The following is a 19,039-nucleotide window of genomic DNA, read 5'->3' as shown; positions in this document are numbered from 1 at the left end:
TTATTCTAGATGATGCTTATGGACTGGAAATATTTGCATTTTGCAATAAATGCAAAGTAGGTGTGAATTCTGCCTCAAAATGTGAAAACACGAAATTATTTAATAGGCACTACTATTTCATAGTGAATTGTATCCAGATGAACTATTTTATCAGAGATGGTTCAAAATAGCTATATTTTTAGCATGTAAATCTCAAAAATGTAACCAATTTTCAGTTACTAGTATTGTACAACATCTGGCAAAGCTCAATTTGGAAAGATAAAATGGGTAAGAACCCGTTTTCAAAATAAAAAGTGTACAAACTCAATAACATATCAGTACACTCAACGATCTGGTGCCATGCCAATTGTGGGCAGTTGAATGGTCTATCTAAATTAAATGTTGCATAATGTAACATAGTACTCAGCCGTGGGACCTAGAATTTTATAACAAAGAAATGCCTAGTTTGTTTGTTGGCTAGAACTCAAGAGGTGGTATAATGCAGACACTTTTTGATGTGTAAAATTGGGTGGCGGGTGTTTTGAACTGTGACTGCATCGAATACCACTGGAGGTCGGGCCTGAACTACGTTGTCAACAATACTCTGCTAATCTCAGCGATCAATTGCATGATAGCCCCCAAATGGTTTTTGTTGTGCATTGCTTGTTGTTTTATTTTCTTATTTTGAAGATAAGTGAAGTAAGTAACACTGGACTGTTCCAGGTTTCGATAACGACCCTTACAACACCAAATCAGATCGGCGATCCCTGTGACAATGTGTCAGTTCTGTTGTAGGCTGCTACCCTGCGAAAGAGAGGTGGAGCTTGTTTTCCTGCACCACTCGTCTCCCCAGTGGCGGTCAAAATTCTAGTTTTTTTACACTTGCGGCCATCTGCTACTATAGCCTAAAGTGCTCGCACTATGCACTGTAGCGATTGGAAAACAAAATCTGTAATGTTTTTTGACTGCACCAAAATTCTTCCACTAACATTAAAATAGAATTACCATATGTTCTATTGTACTTCTATGCTTTAAGTGCTTTGTCATTTGTATCTGTAGTGTTATCAAGCATGGGTCACAAGACTATGAATTCCCATGAACGGTAGAAATTAATTGTCTACAGATTTTGTAATCACTGAATTGGGTGGGCGAAAATCAAATAATGTCTAGAAACCCCTTAAATCGGTGACACATTCAGTTCACAGGCAGAAAAATGCTGCTGCTGTTCAAGAGAACAGTCATTTTTGAAAGTTTAAATACAGCCAAAGAAAGGCCATTTCTACGAACTTGCAGCGTGCTGCAGGTGAAAAATAGGTCTGCAACTTATCTTATAATTGAAATAAATGGTTGTAACTCCATCATAAGTTGCATTGAGAGGTATCGATTTTTTATTTCTGGATGGTGACTTAGTTTTGGACACCTGTGTCCATTTTCAAACAATCCTTGTTGTAAGTGTGACAAATAGAGGTGGTAGCCCATGTACAGAAACTGCCACTGCAGTAATCAAAGCGGTATATTGCTGACTTAACAACAGCAAAATACTCTCAAATGTCCATCCTGTGTAGTGTACTCTCTAATGTCTGTTCTATGTGTTGTATTTTGCTGTTGCTAAGTCAGCCATATACCGCTTTTATCACTACAGGGGAAGTTCCTGTGCAAGGGCTATCGCCTGTATGTGTCACACTTACAGCACAGATGATTTGAAAATGGACGCAGATGTTGAAAACTATTCACCATCAAGAAATAAAAAATTGATACTTCTCTATGCAACTTATGAAGGAACTACAACCATTTATTTCAAAGGCCAATTCGGAAGAAAATAGTGTCGAAGTTTATGCAAAAGCATAGATCTAACACTTTGTTTGTCTTCTCTCATGTAGTGTGACAACCTTTTAAATCTGTTAATCTAATCATTTACGAACAAAATAATAGATGCAGATTTTGGACAAAAGCCAACGTGAATTTTGCAAAAAATAGATGCTACATTTTAAGGTCCCAGATGATACTCATAGATGAAAATATGAGCTCACAGAGGTGTCTTTAGCAAAAACAACAATAGGTTTCCAAAGCACCACTAAGGATCATGGGATATGTGTTCCTTTCCAACAGAGTCCAGAAGACTGCAGAACTCTTTCAGAGTTTTCCCCCTACTAAGCATCCTTATATCTGTCTGAAGAATTATATCACCATACATAGAATGTGTGATAATCAGAAGATTTCTGAACAGTCAGTGATATGTGGAAGATGGTAAAATGTAATTTACTATATGAGTTACATTCAAGCTTCATGACATAGTCAAACTTCAAAATCTTAGCACCTAAAGCTTCCTGGTAGATAATACAGTGACAAGGAAGAAATTCTGGAAGTGAATTATACAAAGACCAAGAAATCCAATATTCTTTCCAGTCAATGAAAGGTGTTGATTGTTGTTATAGCAACAAGTTTAGAGAGTAGAAAGTTGATATCTTTTGCAAATTTCATGAATGTATTAAATATGTGTTCTCCCCTGCTATGTTGTTGTTGTGGCAGCACTTCTGGAAATGCCTCCTTAACTGTAAGACCATTCTAATAAATAAATAAAACTCTCCAAAATTGGAAACATCAGTGCTTTCATCAAGCTGAAGCAGAAAATATTCACACGTTTGCAGGCTTGATATAATTGAGTTTCTAAATTTTTAGAAATCTGTTCAACATGTCTGGCGACAGTTTGGTGAAACAGCTGAAGTCCTTTTATAGAAGATGTAAGTGCAGATTTATCTTTGTGACCATTGAACAGAGATTCCAGGGCACTAATCATTGCTTTTTAAATACTTGTGTGTCTCTGAAAGATTTTTTTCCTTTTCATTAAAACATAACAGACTTTCTAAGAGACCATTTTCATGATACTATTTTGCCGAGTTGCCTTTGTAAATGCACTTTGCTTTAATATTAATGTAGATTTTAAGTCTCCACCTATCTGTTCTTGTAATTCAGAATTAACAGGGAAGTCAGTAGTTGAGTTTGTATGATTTGTCGAAAAATGACTTTCAGTATTACTTTTCTTCTATATCTACATCTACATCTACATTTACATCTGTACTCTGCAATCCACCATGAGGTTTGTGATAGAGGGTATGTGCCATTGTACCGGCTATTAAGGTTTCTTCCTGTTCCATTCACGTATCCCTATGTGAGTGATACGCAGGGGACTGTAGTATCTTGGGAACAGACACACTACTGTTACGCAATAAGCGCACAGGTTTTCCTCTGAATTTGACAAGACACTACTTCTCTTTCCAATCACTGTTAAAGCTGTAAGTCCTCTGTCTTTTAGCCATATTGTATTAAGAATAATTGATCACACATAAAATGCGTAACTGAACTTACACTCACAGACACTCAAGTTATACTGGGTAGTGCCAAAAACATTGCACAGGAAGAAGCTGTTGGTAGAAACAACAGTGTTTAAAAAGAGCAGACTTATTGTTTGTGGCAAAGCTTTTTTGGGATTAAAGTGACTCTGTCTTCACTTCCCAACACTTGAGGTCTAACATTTGTGTAGGGAAATAATGATACAGCTTTGAGTGTTCAAAAAACAGTTTTGCTCTGAAATTTGATGTAATATTAGAAATTGTCAGAACAGAAATTCAGTTATGAAGGATGGCAGGAGAACATATCACAGGCACCATGGCAGCAGGGGGTGCCTCATTGGGCAGCTATAGAGTGCAGATTCTCGAAACGTAGTGTGATCTTCAGTCCGAGATACCTTTAACAGCTTCCACAATGAAGCTCTGCCTCAAAACCTGGCAGAAAATCCAGAGAGTTTCAGATCATATATAAAATATATCAGAGTCAAGACACAGTCAATACCTTCACTGCACGATGGCAGTGGTAGTTTTACTGACCGTAATGCCGTTTTGTCTTATCACATAATAGTGTATGGGAACCTTACCAGGTAGGACTGATGGAGGACATAAAAAAAGTGCAAATAAGGACAGCTCGTTTCGTGTTATCACACAGTAGGGGTGAGAGTGTTACTGATACGATACACGAGGTGGGGTGGCTGTCACTGAAACAAAGGCGGTTTTCTTTGCGGTGAGATCTATTTACAAAAATTCAATCACCAACTTTCTCATCTGAATGCGTAAATATTTTGTTAACACCCACCTATGTGGGGAGAAATGATCATCATCATAAAATAAGAGAAATCAGAGCTCAAACGGAAAGATTTAGGTGTTACTTTTTCCCACGCGTCATTCGAGAATGGAATGTTAGAGAAGCAGTATGAAAATGGTTCGATGAACCCTCTGCCAGGCACTTAAGTGTGAATTTCAGAGTAACCATGTAGATGTAGATGTATATGTACTGGAAAGAGTATCACCAAGTATGATAAGTGAGTTGGGGTGGAAATTTAAAATGAAGGCATTTTTCATTGCAGTAATATCTTTTCACAAAATTTCAATCACCAGCTTTCTGTTCCGAATGCAAAAATATTTTTTCGGCTTCCACCTACATTGGCGAGAAATGATGATTGTAATAAAATGAGAGAAATCAGGGCTCACATAGAAAGATTTAGGTTTTTGTTTCTCCCACATGCTATTCGAGAGTGGAATAGTAGAGAAATAGTTTGAAAGTGGTTCTGTGTACCCTCTGCCAAACACTTAACTGTGAACTATGAAGTAGTCGTGTAGATATAGATTTAGCTGGAGAAAATATCCTGACATTTATCAAGTGACAGAAAGCTGCTGTGAATGGATGTGTTGGGTGAACTACTGAGAATCACATAGTAGTGATACCAAAAGTACTTCAATTACTATCCTCCGCCATGGATTGTCTCTCCAGGAAATACAGGACTTAATAGTACTCATTTATTTGACTGTGAGGAGCAAGAATGTTGTTGCTCTAGGCACCTGTATAGGGGAAACATGAACCAGGGAGAACTCAGGGTACAAGCTTGTTCCTTCCTGAGAAATATATCAAGGCATGTGGCATCAGTGTTCTCAAATTTGAGTGTACAACTGTTTTGGGGTTCACGCAAGTGAATGACCTGAAAACAAAGTGTGGTGTTACAGTTTTAGGAGTGGCTCATACACTCAATGCATATGCCCTAACAAAAGAAAAATGTTTGTAAAACAGCTTATTAATTTCAGTCAATAATGAGCTAAAATCATTTTAAGAAAAATTTGAACATTCCCACACCCAATTAGATACCATTGATCATATCACATAATTCTACATATAATTACAGTAATCAACTGCAGAGAACTGGCAGAACCTATCTCGTTGGATATCTGTAGCGAATGATAAGGCAGTTCGTATAGCAGAATTCTGGGCACCACGTGGAATATCATCATGTGTATATGATTTGTAATCCTTGTAATATATTCAACAATATATGTATTGTATGCTATGTTCTGGACACATATAAATAAATAAGTGGTACAGTCACAATCATTAGCGAAACAAGCTTCATCACAAAGTTGTAAAATCTGAGTACCATCAGCGTCACATATGTGCTGACAGTTTTCATAAACAGTTTAGACTGCCGTGCTGTGATGACTGGCACGACTGCATTCTGCTACAGTAAATATTGCTGCTGCAGTAAAGTTCTCTTTAATTAATCTACTCTTTTTGTCATTTAAAAAGAAGGTACCTAAACTTTTGTACCTGGAGCTAAGACAAATAAAAATAGGTGTGCAGTCCATTGTGCTTACATCGTGTATGATAAAATATTAGGCGAAGGTCAGCTTTATTAAAAACACTATTTGTATTACAAATATAACGAAATAACAAACAACTACTAGCATAAAAGAAATTTAATTTCTTTACCAGTTTCAGACACTTAGTGCCCTTCTTCAGAAGGTTCTATCTATCACATTATTTGCGAGTGTCAACAGTAAGATGTGTACAGAAAAATGCCATGGTCATGGTGTTCTTAGTGTCTGTACAAAAATAGTTTAACCTTCTGGAGGAGGGCACTAAGAGTCGTAAACCAGTAAATAAATTAAATTTATTTTATGCAACTTATTGCTTATTAGGTCGTTATATACAACTACAGTTGCTGAGGGTGGATAAAATACTATATTACAGATGTTCATAGAATAACAATGTACAGTGAAATTACTAATTGAACCAAGAAGTCTGCTGCCTGCCATCAAAGTAGAACAAAATACCACACAAGTGTGAGCGCACATGCCGCATCCACACAATCCACTAGACAACAGATAACAGACATGTAGTTTACAGTTATACGAATTGTGGTCATATGTAAAGACTGCCATTGGCACCCTAGTTAGTATCTAGAGTCTGAGGGAAGACACAAGTACTGAAACCAAGTGTAACAAAGTAAAAGCAGAAATGTTGTACTCGTTTTAAAATTTTCCTGTACAAAGAAATTCCAAGGTTACTCTTCCTTTTTAATTATAGCACCACTGCAAAGATGAGTGATGTAGGTACTTTATTAATGCCAGTGACATTGAGAAACAGATGAAATTGCTGAAGTTGAACAAGGTCCCAGGGTCTGATGGACTCCCTGTCAGATTGTATACACAGATTCCAGTTTAGTTAGACGTCTGTCTTAATGAAAATATATCATATATCCATCAGACAAAAAATTCTGCTCAGTGGTTGGAAGAAAGTACAGTTCACATCAGTCTAGGAACAGTGATCCACAAAACTACCATCCAGCCTCTTTGACATCCATTTGTCATAGAAACTTAGAACATATTCTGAGCTCAAGTGTAATGAGGTATCTCCAACAGAATCTCCTCGGTCCCAATAAACATGGATTCCAAAAACACTAAACAATGCAAAACTCATTGTGCACTTTTCTCACATGACATCCTGAAAGCTGTGGATCAAGAAAATTGTGTAAAAGCAGTATTTCTAATACTTCCTAGAAGCATTTTACTCAGTAGCACACTAGTGATTATTAATTAAATATTACGGGGTATCAAACAAAATTTGGGTCTGAATTAAGGAATTCTTGGTAGGGAGGACACAACGTGTCATCTTGTATGAAGAGTCATTGACAGATATGGAAGTAACTTCAGTTGTGTCCCAAGGAAGAGAGTTGGGGGAACCTTTGCAGTTAATTATATATTGCCACAAGCTGTGCTGCATGTATTGTGGTATGGCAGTTAGTGTTACTGGCTAGTGTGCTGCAGGTTGCCAGTTGAAACCCAGTTATTTTTCATTTGCCATTTACCAGTTCTTGAAGGTTCTCAAAATTTCTTATGTTTGTAATGTCTGGGATATTCAATGTTTGTATAAATAGCTGCACTCTCCTCCAGGAGTTCAGTCATATGTAGGCCGTACGTTGGTGTCCGTAATAAATGTACTTTCAGTGCTTAGTTTTGTACTTAACTGATAACCCTGTTTTCAGATTTGGAATTGATTCTGGTGATGACCTGACAATGTTAATGACTAGCAAGGTGATATTAATATTAAACTTAGATTTTTTGTGGGTGATGTAATTATCTACAATGAAGTACTGTCTGAATAAAGTTGCACAAATAATCAGTCACTCCTTACTAAGATTTCAAAATCTTGTAAACATGCACCTGATTAGCATGTTCAGAAATGTAAAAATTGTGCACTTCAAAAAATGGAGAGTAGTAGTACCACATAACTTAAGTATCAATGGGTTATGACTGGAATCTACCAACTCATACAAATATCTGAGTTAAACAATATACTGGAGTATGAAATGCAATGATTAGATAGGCTCAATTGTAGGTAAAGCAGGTGGCAGACTTCATTTTATTGTTCATTGGCAGTATACTAGGAAAATGCTGTTGGTCTCCATTTGCGAATGGAATGGGTTGAAATCCTAATGATTAGTACAATAGGAAGTACCCTCTGTCAGGCACTTTACTGTGGTTTGCAGAGTGAGGCTGTAGACCTAAACGTACCTATAGAATGACTTGATTTCATCAGTAGCACATATCATGATGGTTGTTTTGTTTGTACACAATAAAAGATTAATTATTACAGATTCATATCAGAACTGTACAAAGCATTGAATTGTATTTTGTACAGTAACAGTTCTTGGTTGGATACGGTGTATACAGACTTAAGGACCATGGTTGTCCTCAAGAGGTTATCTCATAACATTATCACTGATCTTCCCATGGTCAGTCATTCAGTTTATTTGTCCGAATGACACAGTTTTGACTCTGTCAGACTAGGAAGTACACATTACACATTAAATGTAAACACCTGCTGAAAATCTTACTGCACTGCTCACTGTACTGCCAGACTCCAACCTAAATGTTGCAAATCCACCCAGGCTCAAATACAGATCAGCAGCAATGATATCTGCTATACTGCAAACAATAAGTCGCATCTCGCTAGCACACATGCATGCGTCGGTGTGTGCGCAGGAGTACAGAAGGTTCAGCTGTCCCTACCAGTGTTGTTTTATGCACCTTGCAACATTACATCAGGCCTTCAACAATCACTTGCAAGATTTTCATATTCTCTCACTATACACAAACCTTTAGGTCTACAAAAAAAAATTAACAGGAGCTTTTTGTAGGAAACTTGGTTCAGCTAAATTTTATACTGGAGTATGTTTCTGCTAGAGGCCATTGTTTTTTAGTTATTCAAGAAACACATACTAAAGTAACTTTCAAACGATCCCACACTCAGGCCCCACTGGTCAGGATTTCTGATATATTGTTCACGGCAATCCTTTGTACTACTATACAAAAATTAGCGACTGTGTGAATTATTTCCCACATTTGACCTTTTTTTGGTCTTCATTGACTGGCCTTATTATGTCACCAGCTCAATCGAGCCCCTACAAGTTGTAAAATTGACATTTGTGTAAATTTTACCTAACAGTTATGTTAATTTTAACAGATGTTGTTGTATTTGCCAGGCCTTCGGACTATGAAGTTACTGTGCTTGTAAGGGTTAAGTTTGGATTGAATTGTCAGTGTAATTAGTTGTAGTGTAATGGTTACAATAGTCATTTTTCTTTTGCTACCTCCACGGGTGTGTTTAAATTGGTAATGTTAACAACATAGCTGACTCTGCTGATGGCGTAATAGCCCAGTCGATAGATATAAAAAAAAAGTTATTGGTAGTAGTTCATGTAGCCTAAAATTTTTGTACAGAGGTAGGAGGGAGTGCCGCAAATAACATACCAGAAATCCTGACTGGTGACGGATGAGTGTGGAAGGGGGAGGTACATTTTAAGGTCACTTCTGTATGTTTTTCTTTAATAATTCAAAATTCTGACATTGCCCTCACAGTATATATTTTCTTTAATGTCGTTTGTTGTTAGCGATATTAGCCTATTCCCAAGAGTTAGCAGCTTTCACTCAGTTAATAATATTAGGCAGAAATCAAATTTGCATGTAGAATGCACTTCCTTGACTCTTGTGCAGAAAGGAGTGCAGTATTCTGCTGCATCCATTTTCAATAAGTTACCACAAGAACTCAAAAATCTTAGCAGTAGCCCAAACTCTTTTAAGTCTAAACTGAAGAGTTTCCTCATGGCTCACTCCTTCTATTCTGTTGAGGAGCTCCTGGAAGAGCTAAAAAATTAAGCAAATTCCAGTGTTACATTGTTGATTTTCTTCATTTAAACTTACGACTTGTCACCTGAATATGTTTTTTTATATTTCATTTTATCTGTTTCTAATATCGTGTTATAATTTCATGTATTGACTCGTTCCATGACCATGGAGACTTCTCCTTAATTTGGTCCCACGGAACAATAAATAAATAAATAAATAAAAACCATAGCTTCCAGTGAAAACATAGCCCAGTACAAAATTGTACTACATTAAATTTCCTACAAGGTGGTCCTGTTCATTTTTTCTGTAGCACTAACAATTTGTGCATAGAAAGTGAGAGGACATGAAAATCTCTCATGTGGTTTTCGAAGACCAGATAAGACATTACAGGTTGCATAAAACATCATTGTTAGGGGTAGCTGAAGGACCCTGTGTGTACTGCTGTCAACCATTTAACAGTAGGACAACCCATTCCTAGCCTCATATAACATGCTGTATCCCAAAAGATCTGGAGCTCTTTGATATTTTTAAAAGGAATATTGTAGATTACTTTCTATATAATCTCTGTAACCTTGATTGTTTCAACCAGTTGTTTCTTTGTGTCATTTCTTCATAAAATAATAAGTTATTTTTAGCTTTGTGGTGTAAGTGTTTATTTATTTATGTATTTATTTATTTTTCTAGTAACTGATCCTTCTGATACAAGCCCAGGTCATCGCTTCATGACAGATCTTCTAGTATCAAGCCTGATGGCAGATGGAGGACTTGAAACAGCTCTGAAAGCAGCATTCAAAGGTTGGGATATATTTTTGTGCAAGTATATTGTAAATATTGCAACAGTTGTAGTGTTCAGCTTACAGTATACTAAATAAAAAATATGATTATCAGGCTGGCTCAGGCTTTTTGTCAGCATTGCAAATTTTCTTAAAACTTTTGTTCGTGTTCTAATTTGATTAAAGCATATTTGAAGGTCAGTTACCTAACTTATTGAAATTATCAGAGTATTTTTAAGTATCTAGTTAAAATGTTTGTGCTTGTTTCCAAATGTATTAATGTATTTCAACCAAAGCTTATATTGGCAAGTTAATTTGATGCTTGTTTCTTGATAATTATATTGATTAAAGTTACTGAGTGCTACTGAATAGCAAATCCATCACAGGTGTGTGCTTCATGTTTAGAAATAATCTGCACAAATTATTTAAAAGAATAGTGTGACGTGCCACATAATGTAAGCAGTATTGTGGCAATAATCATAAACTTTGTTTCAAATTGCTTGTTAAATATTTTTTTATCACATTCATAACTTCATACTTTATTCTTAGATTCTGACCTTTCATTTGTTAGAATCAACTGACTGACTGTGAACCCAACTAAACGAAACTTGCCGAATGTGTCTGCTTTGTTTACAGTCACTTCATGTATTGAAAAAAGGTAGGGTGCCTGAGTCTTAAGAATGAAGCCATTGGCTTGTCACAATTAATATGTAGTAATAGAACAATTCAACGTTATTTAATAAAATGCTTATGTGAGCTATTGAAAAAGTCTGTGTTATTTGTTGAAAATTATATGGTAAAATGAAAATTTTATTAGTAGAGGGCCTTACTTTTTTTATTGAATTTAAAGGAAGAAGTGTGCAAAATGTAGACTGCTCTGCTGTAGTATGCTTATTATGAAAAGATGTCCATTTGGTTAATGAAAATGGACCATATCTTCTTGTCCTTTCATCTAAATCTTTGTGGTGAGTATGCTATGTACATTCCTGTCTGCAATAATGATGACAGCTGTGTTTACACTGCTGCAACGCACATTTCTGGTTTGACAAATACTCATGAAACCTATTGCACTTCAGGTGCCCTAATAGATCATCCTCTCACCATCCTGTAGAAAATGTCTGGGACTATTTTGCATAGCAGGTGAAATGTAGCAATTAACATCTCTGCAATTTGGTGGATCTATGGAATGTAATCATCAATAAGTTGCTTGAATTGGATATAGCATTCATGGAGAGAAATGTCATCACATCCTTGCTGCATTGAGACCATTATCAAGTTACAGGTGGTGATACATGGTTTTAACATGATGCCTCTAATTTTTTTCTGCTGTGCATTTTTTCACTCAACTAATCAGTTTTTTGTTCATTAAGAATCACTCCAATTGCTCAGAGGTGGAAGTTATGAATTAAATAGTATACCATAATAAAATTATGCTATATCACTTGACTCACTCTGTTCATGTAATGTGCACATTTTCAAGTGTCCTACCTTGTGCAAGTGTGGACATTGTAGCATCAACCAAAGGAACAATTAAGTTTGTTGATTATTATAGGACGAAGGCTAAAGATTTACTCTACTGGTTTTATTTTATAACTTGACACATCAGCATAAAAAAATCCCTTTAAATATGTTCTTCACACATCACCGTCGATGTGCAACCTGTGCTGTCATTTTGACAGATGCGATGAGCATAAATGTCTCACAGTATGCATATCAGCTTTGTTAAAAGCTCTTATGTTTAAATAAAAAAGGCAGTGGAATGCGATCAGGTAAGAATTTTACTGCAATCTGTAAGGTTTTGCAATAGCTTAATTGAGAAAGGCATTGAAATACTCATTGTGTACCCTATCATTAGTAAGAATTTAGGCTTTATAGTTAGAAAGATAATGGATATTGCTTTACCAACTTTAAGGCAGCTGTTAGCCTCAGAAATGACATGACAGCTTTAATTAAGCTCAAAAGTCATCTTGATGTTTTGAAGAAAAGACATTTTTAATTATTTATGCCAAAGCCACTGTTTAGTTTTGATTTCATATTTGTGTTGCTGGGAAGGTATTTGGTGATTCGATTTACCCCTGATGTAAAGTGTGCCTCTTTATGGCTCCATAGGTGACAGAGGTATTATGAATGGTGATGTCTGTAGTTGGAGGTTTGCGGAAGATATTGAAGGTATTGAATGTTTATGACAGTTAAATCGAGGAAGTTAATGCAATTACTCAGCTCATTTTTTTTATTTTTGATGTGATTTTTTTGTGCATATTGTTAAACTGTGAATGGAGATCACTAAATTCCTTTGCTGATCCATTAAATAGAATAATGGTGTCATCTACAAGTCTTAGATAGTATATTACTTTTCTTTACCAGTGATCTTGTTCTTCAAAGAATTTATCTTTAGGTGGTCTAGAAACATGTTTGCTAGTGTTCCAGACATGTGACTATCTACTGCAAGGCCATCTGTTTATGAGAATATTTGATCATTGAAGCTAAAATATTTGGGATAATATTATGGTTTGTAGTCCTACAAATTTATAAACTTCTGCTTGAGATATGTTTCTGTATTTTAAGAGATTTTCTTTTTGTATGTCAATGGTTTCATTGTTGGTACGTAGGTGTATTTAATTAGCTACGTCTTAGGAAAGAGACGTGTATTAAGCTATCAGGCATCATCCAACTGAGAACTAATTACATGTGGCATTCCACAAGGTTCCATCTTAGGGTCCTTACCTTTTCTTGTGTATATAAATGACCTTTCATCAGTAACATTACCAGATGCCAAGTTTGTTTTGTTTGCCAATGATGCAAACATTGCAATAAATAGCAAATCAAGTCTAGTCTTAGAAAGATCGGCTAATAAAATATTTGTGGACATTAATCACTGGTTCCTAGCCAATTCTTTGTCAATAAACTTTGAGAAAACCCACTACATGCAGTTCAGAACTTGTAAGGGGTGTCCCAAGAGTGTATGCCTAACATAAGATGACAAGCAGATAGAAGAAGTGGACAGTGTTAAATTCTTGGGATTAAAGCTTGATAATAAATTCAACTGGGAGCAGCACACCACATGACTACTGAAGCGTCTTAACAAATCTCTATTTGCAATGCGAATTGTGTCAGGCATAGGGGATATAAAAATGAATAAGCTGGCATACTATGCTTATTTTCATTCCATAATGTCATATGGGATTATTTTTTAGGGCAATTCATCAAGCCAAGCTAAAGTTCTCCAGGCACAAAAATGTGCATTAAGAGTTATATGTGGTGTAAACCCAAGAACATACTGCAGAAGCCTATTTAGGGGACTAGGGATACTAACTACGGCTTCCCAATATATTAATTCCTTAATGAAATTTGTCATTAAAATTTTATCACATTTTCAAACCAATAGCTCAATTCATGTAATCAGTACTAGAAATAAGAATAATCTTCACAAGGATTCAAAGTCACTTACTATTGTACAAAAATGTGTGCATTATTCAGGGACGCACATTTTCAATAACTTGCTAGCAGCAATAAAAAGCTTAATAACCAATGAAATTCAGTTTAAGAGAAGCCTAAAGGATTTATTGGTGGCCAACTCCTCCTACTCCGTTGATGAATTTCTCAGTAGAACCAACATTTTTTTTTTTTTTTTTTTTTTTTTTTTTTTGTAGTACTTCTATTATATGTTTATTACCTTATAAATTAAAAAAAACATTTTTTAGTTTTAAATTCAGTGCATTAATGCGGTCATAGTAAATGTGTGTTTGTAAAATTATTCTTTCATGTAGCTTTCATTAAAAAAAAAAAAAAAAGTGCCTATCATTCCACTTGGGACCTGTGGAAGGTACAGTAGCTTATTTGTGTCAGTTGTAAATATTTGTCATGTATTATTGTTTTTCTGACATGGTCTACATCCTGGAGGACCTCCTCAGTATGGATCAATTGGAATGAAAGTAAATCTAATCTAATCTAAAAGAACCTACTGTTGTCCAGGATTTTTATGTCTTTTATTTTTTACAATCAAGTTTTTGACAGTATATTGTCAGTTGTATGTGTAATTGTCGCATACTGTTTGTTTAGCTTTTTCTCGATGAAGTATGTGATACTGTTACATAATTTGTTGTGGGTTTAATTGGGACATTCGATCTATGTACTTTTGGTTGGGCTCTTAGCTTGGGGCATTGTAGGTTCATGGCTATATAGTATAGATCCTTTCCTTAACTGTAAAAATCTATACACCAATGTACCCACCCATTGATGAGATCATCAACATCACTTATAGAAATACAGAAAAATATCTCAACCAGAAGTTTACAGATTATTGTGTTTACTAACCACAATGTTACCCCACAGTTGTTTAAGCTTCCAAGACCAAATGTTCCCACAGAAAGAAGGTCTTGTGATGGCACATTAGGCCATCTAAAAAATAAATTCTTTGAAGAACAGGTCACTGGAAAAGAAAAGTAATATACTATCTAAGGTACATAGATGACACCATTGTTCTGTTTATTGGATCAGCAAAGGAAATTGCAGCCGCCATCCACAATTTAACATTATGCACAAAAAGATCATCTTGAAAATAAAAAAAAAATGAACTGAATAATGGCTTTAACTTCCTTGATTAAACTGTCAGGAACACTCAATGCTTTCAATATCTTCTGCATACCCCCAACTACAGACATCATCATTCGTAATACTGCTTGTCACCCATGAAGCCATAAAGAGACATACTTTAGATCAGGAGCAGATAGAATCACCAAATACCCTCTCAGCAATGTAAATATTAAATAGCAGCTTTGGTGTAAATAATTGAGAATGTTTCATGGAGGTGGTGGTGTACATCTTTAATAAAGGTTAAAAATTGGATAATGAGATATACAGCTGTAATTTTTTTATTGCACAAATGTAGCAGTATTTTTTATTACGGCTGTTCGATTTTGGTCGAGGATCAGACCATCGTTGGGCCCATTGCACCAAAGAAGAAAATACGCACATATGAAGTGTGTTCCATTTTAGTACATAATTATTACATGAGCAGACACTATGTGTGTCACATCACATATTAATATAAGAAAGTACTTCCAAAACATTTAAGCTGTGTATGTACACTATTGGAAAATAGAAGTTGCAACAGACTGTTCCACTACAAAAATTAGCTGTATTTGCATCACATAATTTTATTTTGTCAAACTCAGAGACATTGGTGTGTGGTTGTTATAATGTACAGAACTCAGTAGGTCTATGATATTCAATGGAGACATTAAGGAACTGGGAAAAAAAAACTTCCAAATTATATTCAGCCTGTAGCCATATTTAGAAATGAATTTCCAATGTGAATGTAAAATGACTCAATCCACATCATTTCAGTTTATTGTACAAAATGACCCAGGGTGCATGAAACTAATGACTGCTGATTGAAACAAGTGCCAGCATATCGCAGATACCAACACTGCACCTAATTTAACTACTGAATGCCTACACTAGTCTTTACAACATTATTATTACAATAATAGACTGATTCTACTCAGTGGTCACTGTATAATATTGATAAAACATTGTGGGATATACACTGTTAAGCCACAACATTATGACCACTGCCCAATGTGACATTTGATGCCATCTGGTTGCACTGCAGGCACATGATGTGGTAGCAAAAGTATGTAAGCAGAGCAGACATGGATGGGGGATCACTTTGGCCAAGATGTGGGCTGTAACTGGGGAAATCCATTGAGATAAACAATTTTGACAAAGGCAAATAATTATTATGCAGAGCCTGTGAACAAGTATGCATGCACAAGTGCTTTGGTGCATACTGTTCATTGTACATTGTTGAACGTGGAGCTCTGCAGCAGACCACCCCTACGTGTTCACATGTTGAACCAACGACATCATCCGTTATGATTGTAGTGGGCACGGGACCATCGGGATTTGATCGTTGATCAATGGAAATGTGTCAGCTCTTTGGGTGCATAACATGCTTGCTATTGTAGGTCGATGGTCGTCTCCACAAATGCCATCTTCAAGGTAAATGGTGCCTCAAAATGTGCAGCATGCCACAGACTCAGATTTGGTGGTAGCAGTATTATGCTATTGGAGACATTGTCCTGCACTTGCATGGGGCTTGTGGTCTTAATCGACAGCTGCAGACTGCCTCCATCCCTTCATGCTTGTTGCCTTCCCTGACTGCGATGACATCTTTTAGCAGTATAATTGTCCATGTCTCAGAGCCAGAACCATAAGGAGCATTATAGTGAACTCACGTTGGTGTCTCGATAACCAAATCCTATTTTATTTTACTTATTTACGCGTCAAGTTTTGTAGGACCAAACTGAGGAGCAAATCTCCAAGGTCATGGAATATGCCAGTACATGAAATTACAACGTAAAAGTAATAACAGATAAAAATAAAATGTTTATGAACCCAAAAAAGTGAATCGTAAGTTTAAGTAAACGCAATCAACAAAACAACAAGAATCGACTTAATGTTTCAAGGAACTCCTCTACAGAATAGGAGGAGTGACCCATGAGGAAACTCTTTAGTTTTGATTTGAAAGTGTGTGGATTACTGCTAAGATTTTTGAATTAGAGCAGTAGCTTATTGAAAATGAATGCAGCAGTGTACTGCACATCTTTCTGCACAAGAGTTAAGGAAGTCTGATCCAAATGCAGGTTAGATTTCTGCTGAGTATTAACTGAGTGAAAACTGCTTATTCTTGGGAATAAGCTAATATTGTTAACAACAAATGACAGTAAGGAATATATATATTGAGAGGCCATTGTCAAAATATCCAGAGTCATGAACTGGGGTCAGCTGGACGTTCGTGAACTTAGACCACTTATTGTCTGAACCACCTGTTTCTGAGTCAAAATTATCCTTTTAGAATGGGAAGAGTTACCGCAGACTATAATACCGTATGACATAAGCGAGTGAAAATAAGCAAAGTAGACTAATTTTCGTGTCGAAAGATCACTCACTTCAGATACTGTTCGAATAGCAAAAATGGCAGCATTAAGTCTTTGAACAAGATCCTGAATGTGGGCTTTCCATGACAGTTTGCTATCTATCTGAACACCTAGAATTTTGAACTGCTCAGTTTCACTAATCATATTTCCATTCTGTGAAATTAAAACGACAGGTTTTGTTGAATTGCGTGTTAGGAACTGTAAAAACTGAGTCTTACTGTGATTTAGCGTTAGTTTATTTTCTACAAGCCATGAACTTGTGTCATGAACTGCACTATTTGAAACTGGGCCAATGTTGCACACAACATCCTTTACTAACAAGCAAATAGAAATATTTTAGAGTTACCTGTAATACTAGATGGCACATTATTTATATAAATAAGGAACAGGAGTGACCCCAACACTAATCCCTGGGGCACCCCCCACTTGACCATACCCTACTCAGAACCCATATCACAGCCATTCTCAACATTGTGAATAATGACCTTTTGCTGTCTGTTGCTAAAGTAAGAGGTGAAATAATTGTGAGCTGCTCCCCATATTCCATAACAGTCAAACTTCTGGAGCAATATTTTGTGATTAACACAATCAAACGCTTTAGTTATATCAAAAAGTATGCCTGGCGTTCGAAACCTTTTGTTTAACCTGTCCAGTACTTCACAGAGAAAAGAGAATATAGCATTTTCAGTTGTTAAACAACTTCTAAAGCTGAATTGTACATTTGATAGCAAATCATGTGATATAATAGGGGCATTTGAAAAGTCCGTGCAAAAATAAAAACTACTTACGTGTTTGGGGTAAACCTTTTTTATTTTTCAACGTAGTCTCCTTTTAGACTTACACACGTCATCTAATGCTGTTCTAATTTGTTGCTCCCTTTCAAATAATAGGAATTGTCCAAGTCTGCAAAATAGTTATTAGTTGCTGCAATCACCTCCTCGTTTGAATAAAGTCTTTGTCCCGCCAGCCATTTCTTCAAATTGGGGAACAAATAGTAGTACGAGGAAGCCAAGTCTGGAGAATAGGGGGGATGTGAAACGAGTTAGAATCCTATTTCCATTAATTTTGTGACCACAGCTGCTGAGGTGCGTGCTGTTGCATTGTCGTGATGGAAAAGGACTTTTTTGCAGTCCAATCGCTGGTGTTTCTGTTGCAGCTTGGTTTTCAAATGGTCCAATAATGATGAATAATATGCACCTGTAATATTAGCTTTACCCTTTTCCAGATAGTCGATGGGGATTATTCCTTGCAAAATCCAAAAGACAGTAGCCACAACCTTTCCGGCTGATGGAACGGTCTTTGCCTTCTTTGATGCAGATTCTCTCTTGGTAACCCATTGTTTAGATTGTTGTTTGGTCTCAGGAGTATAGTAATGTATCCGTGTTTCATACACAGTGATGAAACAATGCTTAAAGTCGTGGGGATTCTTCCTGAACAGCTGCAAACAATCCTTGCAACACTTCACACGATTCTGTTTTTGGTCAAGCGTGAGCAATTGTGGAACCCATCTTGCGGATAGCTTTCTTATGTCCAAACGTTTATGCAGAATGTTATGTACTCGTTCATTTGAGATGCCCACAGCACTAGCAATTTCACTCACCTTAACTCTTCTGTCGTGCATCACCATATCATGGATTTTATCAATGATTTCTGGAATCGTAACTCCACAGGGCATCCAGAATGTTCAGCATCACTTGTACCCATATGGCCACACAGAAAATTTTGAAACCACATATAAACTGTTCTAATTGAAGATGCAGAGTCACCATAATGTTTATCAAATTTATCTTTAGTCTCCTGAGGCATTTTGCCTTTCATAAAGTAATGTTTAATCACCACA

General features: G+C 36.2%; 1 protein-coding gene across 1 annotated transcript in view; it reads left to right on the top strand.

Annotated features, from left to right (window-relative positions):
• Nucleotides 1-19,039, top strand: part of LOC126469882 (E3 ubiquitin-protein ligase HERC2) — an 846,528-nt gene that overhangs the window by 225,671 nt on the left and 601,818 nt on the right. The window contains exon 19 of the mRNA XM_050097213.1: nucleotides 10,170-10,280. Within this exon, the coding sequence (XP_049953170.1) occupies nucleotides 10,170-10,280 (111 nt within the window). The remainder of the gene's footprint in view (nucleotides 1-10,169; nucleotides 10,281-19,039) is intronic.

This window comes from Schistocerca serialis, chromosome 3, assembly GCF_023864345.2.
Source record: "Schistocerca serialis cubense isolate TAMUIC-IGC-003099 chromosome 3, iqSchSeri2.2, whole genome shotgun sequence".
Classification (NCBI taxonomy): domain Eukaryota; kingdom Metazoa; phylum Arthropoda; class Insecta; order Orthoptera; family Acrididae; genus Schistocerca; species Schistocerca serialis.
The sequence above is the reverse complement of the archived record's forward strand: the minus strand, read 5'-3'. Positions and strand labels throughout refer to the sequence as shown.